The 9,737-nt window shown below is 46.9% G+C and overlaps 1 protein-coding gene across 1 annotated transcript; it reads left to right on the top strand.

Moving 5' to 3' along the window:
• The first annotated feature begins 1,310 nt into the window (after positions 1–1,310).
• Positions 1,311–9,442, top strand: FDX2 (ferredoxin 2). The gene is made up of 5 exons (XM_084835876.1): positions 1,311–1,445; positions 3,627–3,666; positions 4,648–4,754; positions 5,946–6,033; positions 7,203–9,442. The coding sequence occupies exons 1-5, from the start codon at positions 1,325–1,327 to the stop codon at positions 7,357–7,359; spliced, it is 513 nt and encodes a 170-aa protein (XP_084692002.1). The 5' UTR covers positions 1,311–1,324; the 3' UTR covers positions 7,360–9,442.
• The last annotated feature ends 295 nt before the right edge of the window (positions 9,443–9,737 follow it).

The following is a 9,737-nucleotide window of genomic DNA, read 5'->3' on the forward strand; positions in this document are numbered from 1 at the left end:
CTCTGTACGTGCTCAGAGCCACTGTGGTTCTGTGGTCCCAATATTTTTGCAATTAGAAACTGGCAGAGTTAAGGCTCTGCCCCAATAATTTTTCTTCATCCCAAAGTAATTATTTGCGAGGGCACACCCTCCGTCCTCTGTACTACTACTTCTGTAGTTGGACCCCAGAGACCAAACCTCAGCGCACACATCCCTCCCAGCAGCAATAGGGAGGTGATTTACACTGACCTACCCTACAGACAGCGGAGGCTGCTGGCTCCGAGTTTGGTAGGGCTGTGAACCCATTCTGGGCTTCAGTCAGAACCAGTCAGAGCTCTAAGGGAGCTATCCAGCATGCTGAATCTATTTGGGGGATTTTGTTGTTGTTCAGTTAAGTCGTGTCCGACTCTTCGTGACCCCATGGACCACAGCACGCCAGGCCTTCCTGTCCTCCGCTCTCTCCCGGAGAGTGCTCAAGTCCATATTCATTGCATCGGTGATGCTATCTAGCCATCTCACCCTCTGCCGTCCCCTTCTCCTTTTGCCTTCAATCTTTCCCAGCATCAGGGTCTTTTCTAGTGACTTTTCGCATTAGGTGGCCAAAATATTTGCGCTTCAGCTTCAGTATCTGTCCTTCCAAGGAGCACTCAGGGTTGATTTCCTTTAGGATGGACTGATTTGACCTCATTGCAGTCCAGGGGACTCGTAAGAGTCTTCTCCAGCACCACAGTTCGAAAGCATCAATTCTTCGGCGCTCAGCCTTCCTTATAGTCCAGCTCTCGCAGCCATACGTTGCTACTGGGAAAACCATAGCTTTGATTAGACGGACCTTTGTCGGCAAGGTGATGTCTCTGCTCCTTACTATGCTGTCTAGGTTTGCCATAGCTTTCCTCCCAAGGAGCAAGCGTCTTTGAATTTCATGGCTACAGTCACCGTCTGCGGTGATCTTGGAGCCCAGGAAAGTAAAATCTGTCACTGCATCTTCGATAGCTCCTTTGGAGTTCTGGGGGGTTCCAACTGAAACCCAGAGTGGTTCACAGCCCCCACCCCACTATTACAGCCACCGGCCTCCACTGCCTACAGGCTTCCTTGAAAGATTACAAGCTAATGGACTTGAGCCCGCTCCGGGAGAGAGCGCAGGACAGGAAGGCCTGGCGTGCTGTGGTCCATGGGGTCACGGAGAGTCGGACACGACTGAACGACTGAACAACAACTATCAATAACCCCGCACACCGCACCCCTTACTCGCGCACAAGCGCAATGCCCCTCCCCCCGCCCTCGTCTTGTCTCCGTGGAAACAGCCGCTGACCTGTGACCCCCGCCCGGCGGTCACGTGGAGCCTGTCATGGCGGCCTCCTGGGCTGCGGGTGGCGGAGTGCGCGTGGCCCAGTGCGGGGCGCGGCGTCGGCTCCGGCTGCTCCTCGGGACTGCCGAGCGATTCCTGCTTCGGAGCTTCCGTACTGCAGGTGGGGAGGCAGCTGTGGACGGGGGTCTTCTCTCCCGCGCCCCCCGCTTTCTCAAAAGATGATGGAGAGCGAGCTTTCCCCTCAGCAGACAGCGTCCCTTTTCTCCTTGAGGAAAGAAGAGGGACCCAGGACGGACACCAGTGTTGCCCTTCGGGAGCGGGTTGGATCTGCTCCGGACCAAGGAGGACGGAGCTATAATTCCTCCATTATTTCTCTCTTTCGAACGCGTTCCTTCTCCTCCCGAAGAAACCCCCCTCCCAATCTTTGTTTTCGCCATTTCTCCAGATTTTATTACGAATTACTCCAGTTGCCTGTGTCATTTCACCTTTTTAGAGATGTCCCCCCCCCCCCGCACGCGCGCGCGCGCGCGCACACACACAGACCATTTTTACACTTGGGTTTTTATCCTCCCCCTTCCTCCAAGTCATTGTAAATCTCCCCACAGCCCCCCAGTGCTCTTTCTGCAAAGAAACGTATGCCAGTGTACATGTGTCTCTTCTCACCCCACCCCACTTCATTCTTGAAGTGACCCTGTGAGGTAGGTTGAGCTGAAGGTGTGCCACTGCCTCCAGGTCTCCCCACTCCAAAGTGCAGTATGCTCTCTCAGCCTTCCCCAACCTGCTGCCCTCTATATGTGCAGGGCTACAACTGCTGATGAGAGGTGTAGTCATAACACATCTGGAGGTCACCAGGTTGGGGAAAACTACGCTATCTGCTAGACCACCCAAGTGGATGCCTTGAAGACTAATAGGTAAATTGTTGCATAAGCATTTGTGGTAAATTGTTGCATAAGCAAGAGGGGTAGTGTTGTTGGGTAGTGGCATCCATGATACACTGAAGTGGGGCTTCATCTTGAAGTAGGAGCTTTGTTAGTCAGTAATATGCTGCAGGATTCTTTAGTGGTATTTTGTTACAAGAGACTAACATGGCTACCCTTTTGGAATTTGTCACCATATATGTTTCTTATTCCAGGCCCCACAGCTCCAAAGTACCCCGTAGTAAGAAATCTGATTTGGCAGGACTGTTCCAAACACCTCATTCCTGTTTTTGGCTTCCCCAGTACAAAGAGTGCAACACCAACACTAAGAAGAACTTAGGATAGACACCTGTCACTCTTCAATACATCACAGAGAAGCCATTCCAGCTGCATAGAGATCCTTATATTTGGATGTTTTGATCAGGCTTTGTTACTATAACTCTAAACATGGAGTTGGTGAAAGCCTGGAATTTGTAATGAATGCCCGGTTTCACCTTGGGAGAAAACAAAATAACATTTGTGCCTTCTGGGTATAGAAGGCAATGACAGCTCAACTCTTAACAATTGGCATGTTTCTTTTTAAATGTAGTAATGTTAGGATCCTTTTATAACACTGAGAAAGCATTTATTTTTATCCTCATTGTCCTCCCACCTCCCAACACTGTATACTGCAGGTCCTATGAGATTCTTGCTTGATGATGATCTCCATTTGTCCACACACATATCCTGTGCTGTTCCACTTAACATAGGTGAAATACTTATGCCAAGCATTATGTTATCTCAATAACTCTTACAACTCTGTGAAATAGGTCAGCATCATTTATTAGCCCCATAATACTGAGGCTGAGGTCAGCTAGCAGAGGCAAGATTTGAACTGGGGATTTTCTGCTTCATAGCCCAGTCTTTTTAAACTCCTCCCCAACCTGGTATCCTCCAGATGTGTTGGCCTGCAACTTCCATCATTCCCAGCCAGCACGGCTGCACTGTATCAGTAGCACTACTTTAACACTTGCCCAGATATTTTAGTTTAGAATATGGAATCTTACATTTTCATTAACATTTATTCACATGTTCTAAATGTGGATTTTCTCCATCCCCCCCCCCCTCTATTAGCACTTCAAATGCTACTCTTGTACAGCTAAGAATATTTCTCTACCCCTGTGCAGGATAACAGGAGGAACAGGACTGGGAGCAGACAAAACATAGCCAATAAGCATTTGCAAAGGCATTGGACAGATTGGCCAGAGCAGCAACTTGCATTTGGGAATGGACCCGTCCCAACAGATCAAGCCATGCATTTCAGCTCATAGGGTACTACAGTTGGAGAACTACTGTAGTGCATGCCAGAGCCACTAGAGCAAACAAGTTCAAGCCACATGTTACTGATGAATGTTGATAATGCTGTTTGTGTTTTTTTCTTCCAGTGGCCTTTCAAGCAGAAGATGAGAACTGTGCAGCTGAAGTGTGAGTATCAGAAAATGTAGTTTCCTGGGCTCAAACTAATCTTGGATTTTCTTTGTGTGAGTGTGTCGGGGCGCGGGGGGGGAGTGCCATTTATTGTAGACTGTGTAAGCCCAATGAGAAGCTGGGGCATGATGTAATTGGTTGATAGCATAGGTAGCGGTGGCAAGAGCCCTCATCAGGCTAAATTCAGTAAGCGGGGGTCCAGATGGCAGTTTTCTATGCTTTGGATTTGGTATATGTATGTGCTAACCAGAAATACAGGAAACAGGACAAACTGAGCCCTACTGTGCAACTCTTACTATGCCAGCTCTTCAGGCCATTTTGTCACTTGCTGTCTGTAGCGTGCCCTGGCAGGGCCAGATGAGGAAGGACTGCCTTTGGTGCATGTGTGTCAATTGCCCACTGAGTGCATCTGCCTCCCATCAAAACCAATAGGTGTGGATGCACACCCTATTTTGAAGTAAAAGCATGTACATAGAACCAGTTAATTGTTGAACTTTTAAAACACAGAAAGTTAATTGGCTTTTAATCAGTTAAGGACAGAACATTTATTGTTAGTTCCTTTGCACCCTAACTGCTGTGGGGGTGAGTGTTCTGCTCTTATAAACCCTTAAATGTAACACAGCATTAAAAAAAAAAAAAAGATTACCCGCAACAAGGATGTGCCTGATCTTGTCTGAACTCGGAAGCTAAGGAGGGTCAGCCCTGGTTAGTACTTGGATGGGAGACCTCTTGGGAATCAGGCTTCCTGCATTGGGTAGGGGGTTAGACTCGATGGTCTTGCAGGCCCCATCCAACCCTATGATTTCATGATTCTATGAATTCAATATCTGTTCCAGGTATTAGATGTTGATTGGCAATCTGTGCCTTCATGCAGAATTGCAGAAGACATTTACAGTCATGCTTGTAGCTTTTTAGCACCTGACAATTATGGGAAGTCCATGGATTGAGGGTGTGTCTATGCTTTTTCTTCTGCCTCAGAGTGAACGTGGTGTTCATAGACCGATCTGGGCAAAGGATCCCAGTGCAAGGCAGAGTTGGGGATGATGTGCTGCACTTGGCTCAGAGACATAGCATTGACCTAGAAGGTATGTTGTAAGAACACAAGAAGAGCCCTCCTGGATCAGACCAAAGGCCCATCTTGTCAAGCACCCTGTTTGTTACCGTGGACATCCAGCTGCCCCAGTAGGAAACCCGCAAGCAGTACATGAAGGCAATAGCCCACCCCCACTGTTTGTCCTCCAGCAACTGTACCATTAAACCATCATGGCTCTCAGCCCTTGTTAAACAAATATTTGAAGGCCAGGTCTAACCCAGTGGCCACCTCTGCACCTTGTCACAGTGAACTGTATACTTTCCAGAGGGCGAGCAAAGACAACAAAGAGTCTTGTGGCAGTTTAAAAGACTAACACATTAATGAAGGCATGTGCTTTTGTAGACTATAGCCAACTTTGTCAAATGTATGAAGTGTTACTGAGAGTTTTAGGTGCATATATAGAGTACACATAGTTGGGAGGAGTGAGTGGGGGGCAGCGTGGTGCGGAGATGGTCACTGTCAGTACTTTCTACATATAATTTCCCACCCCAAATAGGTACTGTATATATACCTGAAACTCTCAATAACACTTAATGCATCTGATGAAGTGGGCTATTGTCCACAAAATAATTTTGCCAGAATAAATCTATTAGTCTTTAAAGTGCCACAAAACTCTTTGTTGAATCATATAGGGGCACAATCCTATGCATGTTTAGAAAGAAATAAGCCCTACAACTGTTGGGAGTTGTTGGACTTATTTCCATTTAAAACATGCATAGGATTGTGCCCTAAGTTACTTATGCAATTTAGCAACTTCAGGTGACCCAATAAAACCAAAAATACAAGAACTACATCAGGTGATCCTGAATTCTAGTAAAATGAGAGAGGCAAAAACCATTATGCACTTGCTTCACATTATTTGTTAGTGTATAAAAATCTCTTTCATAATTTCTCTATATCAAAAAACTCTCTGTACGTTTAGGGGGGAAAGATGACTTAAGACACAAAGGCTTTAGCATTTCCTTATAGCAAAGGTGCCACAACCTTTGCTTTATTTTGGTTACCTGTTTTTAGCCCTATGATGATATATACTTCCTGAAAGTCCAGGTGGTCAGAGAGGTACACACAGCCTGCGTTACTTCATCAGGGACAGCACAGGTCGTACTGACCCAATCTCTGAATGCTTGGATTGTTTTCCTGATGGCATCCCCCTGACATCTACCTCTGTCTCTTGCCTTCATAGGTGCCTGTGAAGCTTCCCTGGCCTGCTCCACCTGTCACGTCTATGTGAGCCATGACGTTGTGGACAAGCTTCCCTCCCCTGATGAACGGTAGGGGCCACCTTGGCTCTCTTATAGTACCAATGGCCAATTTCTAGAGCAGCCTTCCCCCGGCTGGTACCCTCCAGATGGTTTGGACTACAACTCCCAGAATTCCTGACTGTTGGCCATGCTGGTTAGAGCTGACAGCAAATGAAGTCCAGAAGATCTGGAGGGCACCAGGTTGGGGAAGGCTGTTTTAGACCCTTTGTAGGCAAACAGCTGTGGAGCTGGGCTCCTTGCTGATGGCCTTTCCCACTGAGCTATATGGCTGGGAAGGGCCAGCTCTCCCTAAGGCTGAAGAAATTGGCAGGTATACTCCCTGCAACTTCAGGGGTCTCAGGGGCCACCTGGTGGTGGGAAAAATGGTGGCTTGCCGCTGAAATTCAGTGGCAAACTGCTACAGATTCTTTAAAAGGACAGATTTAGCTAAAAAACAAGCTACATTTGTGCTTTTCAAAGTTCTGTAACAGTTTGCCACTGAATTCTGGTGGCAACCTGCCAATTGTTTTTTTTTTTTTTGCTGTCACACAACATGAGCCATTTCAGCAGGGCGGCACAGGCAGTGGCCGCAAAGGAGGATGGAGGTGGGGGGTGGGGTGGCACACCCAAGACAGGCCTCTTTTTTTTCTCTCTGTCGTGTTGGAGAAGCACCAGCTGCAGACCTCTCGACAGGCTCACAGAGGCAGCTTGGGAGGTTAGCTGTCCCTCTCCAAGGACGGAGGTCTCTATCTGCCCTCGTCTGGGGAGATCCAAAAATCCCATGATTGCTGGGATGCCATCCGAGGGACCATAGGATCACAGCCTTAGCTGATAAATCAGATAATAAATCCCAGCAGTATCTGAGGCACTTTTTCTGTAGACAGAAGAGGGTCTTCTCAGTGGCTGTGCCCAAGCTTTGGAATTCCCTCCCTAGGGAGACCTATTTAGCCAGCTCTCTGATGTCAGGCTTTGCTTGACAGGGGGAGGAATGTTGCAATTTAGCTTGGCATATCAAGCTGACTATTTTTTTCAGTGTTTATGGCTCCTTTTAACATGTTTTATGTGGCCACTGTTTGGTGTTTATGACTGATTGGTTTTATCTGCTTTTCCATCTTATGATTACTGTTATCTGCCTTGAGTGTTAGAAAGTTACGATATAAATTGTAATAATAATTCCTGGCATGCCCGTCCTCTCCTAGGGAGGAGGATATGTTGGACATGGCACCGCTGCTTCAGGAGAACTCCCGCTTGGGCTGCCAGGTCATCCTCAGCAAAGAACTGGAAGGAGCCGAGTTCACCCTCCCCAAGATCACCAGGAACTTTTACGTGGATGGGCATGTCCCCAAACCCCACTGAGGGCCACAGAGCCAAGGGCTGGACCAATCTCCAGAGAGGCTGACCTGAGTCCGTTAAGCAGGCTTCAGAGAGCAAAGCAGGGGTGCAGTTGAAGCAGGCATGATTCTTTTTAAGAGAGAGAAAGAATTTGCTGTGTGAGCAAGAGGATGTGCTGAGGAAGGAATTTTGGATCAGCCAAATATAGCCACTCATAGGGCTCAAGTTTCCATCTCTCTGAGCCATCTCTCTTCCATAAGCCATCACTGGGTGAAGCATAGCCTCATTCACAGCACGAGAAGGATGCTGGGAGAAGACCCTCCCTCTTCTCCAACAGCTCTTCTGCTGAGCCTTGTGGCCAGCAAAATGGGAGACATTTCACAGGGAGAAGAGAGGCTCCTGCGCAGTAGCCGCAGTCTTTTCATCGTGGAGTATTGGGTTCTATACAGTACTTTTGACTGCATGGAGGGCAAGAGGGGAGAAATTGTGCGGTATTCTCACAAGCACTTCGGTTGTATTCTTTCTAGTTCCGTTTTTATGTTTTCTCCTGTTGTATAAGCAGTGCTTTAATCTACATTGGGGCCTTCTTGTCTCTCTGCTGCTTGAGTGTGGCACAATCTGTTCGAAATCTGTTTCTGTTGCAATTTGTATCACCTAACTAGCAGGGGAAGAGGACGCACCTGCTCCACGCTCCCCTCTGGTTTGGATCAGTAAAGATGTAAAAGCAGGCAGCGGCTGTTTTTGCCTCCATAAAACGTAGTTCTCCAGATGCATGGAGAAGGAATGGAAGAAGGGAATCCACGACTTAGTACTGACCAGGGATATATATTATTAAGAGGAAAAGGTGTGACTAGTGTAATCTCTTATATTTAAGGCTTTATAGCCCACCCCCATCCCCAAGGCTTACGGTGGGCAACCAGGCAAGGAGGTGGGGGGAATTACTGTTGTATCTTCATAAGAAGCGTGAGAAGTAGGTTCACGAGAGAAACGTTTGTGGCTGAGTGGAGGAGATGTGGACCTGGGTGCCACAACCATCTCCACACCCAACACCAGACAAGACAGAGGTGGACAGAAGACAGATTAGATCTGCAAAAGCTTGACTCCCAGTTGTTTAACGCCAACAGAGGGTTTCCTCATCTAAATTAGGCTGTTAGAATTCCTGATCAATAGTTAACTCCAATGTAGATTAGTACAGTGGAGACCTGTTCAAATCCCATCCTTAAGACCAGGAGGCTTCCAAATGGAGGGCTCCTAGCACTACCAGTCAAAAGGCATTGTGTAGCTATTCCATCTTTCCATCCTTAATGTGTTTTTTTTTCTGTGAAGAAGAAAAAGGGGAAGCAGCAGTGGGAAATCACAGGAGGGTTACAAATGGGAGATCATGGACACGCAAACGCTATAGAAGCAAATGCTATAGAATTTCTTGAATGGGCCAAGGCAATTGCATGATGACCTTAGGCCCGCCAAACACTCTCAGCCACTCACCTCAAAGGGTTTTGCAAGAATAAACTTGAGGAGGGGGAGTCATATATGCCACCCTGAGCCCCTTAGAAGAAATGTGGGGAATGAATGAACTGAAAATAAACTGTATACCTGCAACCATTTCCCGAACAGTAGTGGTATTAGTCTGTTGCAGCAAAAATAAAAATAAATTGTGGCACTCAAATTTATTCTGGCATAAGCTTTTGTGGACATTGTCCACTTCATCAGATGCATGAAGTGTTACCCTCAAATCAACAGATGTATATACACATGCTGAGGGGTGGGATGCAAACTGTGTTGTCAGAGGGAAATGAAATACAAAAAGTACAGACGGTGATAATTTCCTTAACAGTTACCATTCACAAAGCGTTGTTGGGTGATAACATAGACATCACTACGATGGTAACTAATATATGAAGTGTGATCTTTAAAAACCCTTTGTCCTTATTCAAACCACAGGAAGTAGAGTTGAATGACTTGATGAATTGTAATTTAACAATTTTGCGTTGACATCTGTCTTCAAAATTCCTGTGTTCAAGAATGGCCACCTTCAGGTCATTGACAGAGTGCCCTGGGAGGTTGAAATGTTCCCCCACTAGCTTCTGAACATTGCTATTCCAACGTCAGATTTGTGTCCATTTATTCTTTTGCATAGAGACTGGCCTGTTTGTCCCATGAAGAATGCAGCAGGACATTGCTGTATATCACGCTGGAAAATGAGCCAGTGAGTAGGTAATTGGGTCTACACACTGATCCACCATTTTGCATCTGGCTCTGCTTGGTAAACCTCAGGGTTCTAGTAGAAATGACAGCAACAAAGTAGATCCCACAAGTCTGAGGTCTATCCATGCCTGCGTACTACTAGGCCACATTTGACTCCTGAGCACAACACTGGGACATGGGAATGACCAAGAGCGCCC

The sequence above is a fragment of the Heloderma suspectum genome, chromosome 2 (genome assembly GCF_057233095.1).
Source record: "Heloderma suspectum isolate Gila_16-S chromosome 2, 16-S_ref, whole genome shotgun sequence".
Lineage (NCBI taxonomy): Eukaryota > Metazoa > Chordata > Lepidosauria > Squamata > Helodermatidae > Heloderma > Heloderma suspectum.

Excerpts from the sequence above, each read along its gene's own strand:
- FDX2 (XM_084835876.1), top strand. The coding sequence starts at position 1,325 with ATGGCGGCCTCCTGGGCTGCGGGTGGCGGAGTGCGCGTGGCCCAGTGC. Across the intron at positions 1,446-3,626 it reads TCGGAGCTTCCGTACTGCAG|TGGCCTTTCAAGCAGAAGAT; the intron begins GTGGGGAGGCAG and ends TTTTTCTTCCAG. Across the intron at positions 3,667-4,647 it reads GAGAACTGTGCAGCTGAAGT|AGTGAACGTGGTGTTCATAG; the intron begins GTGAGTATCAGA and ends CTTCTGCCTCAG.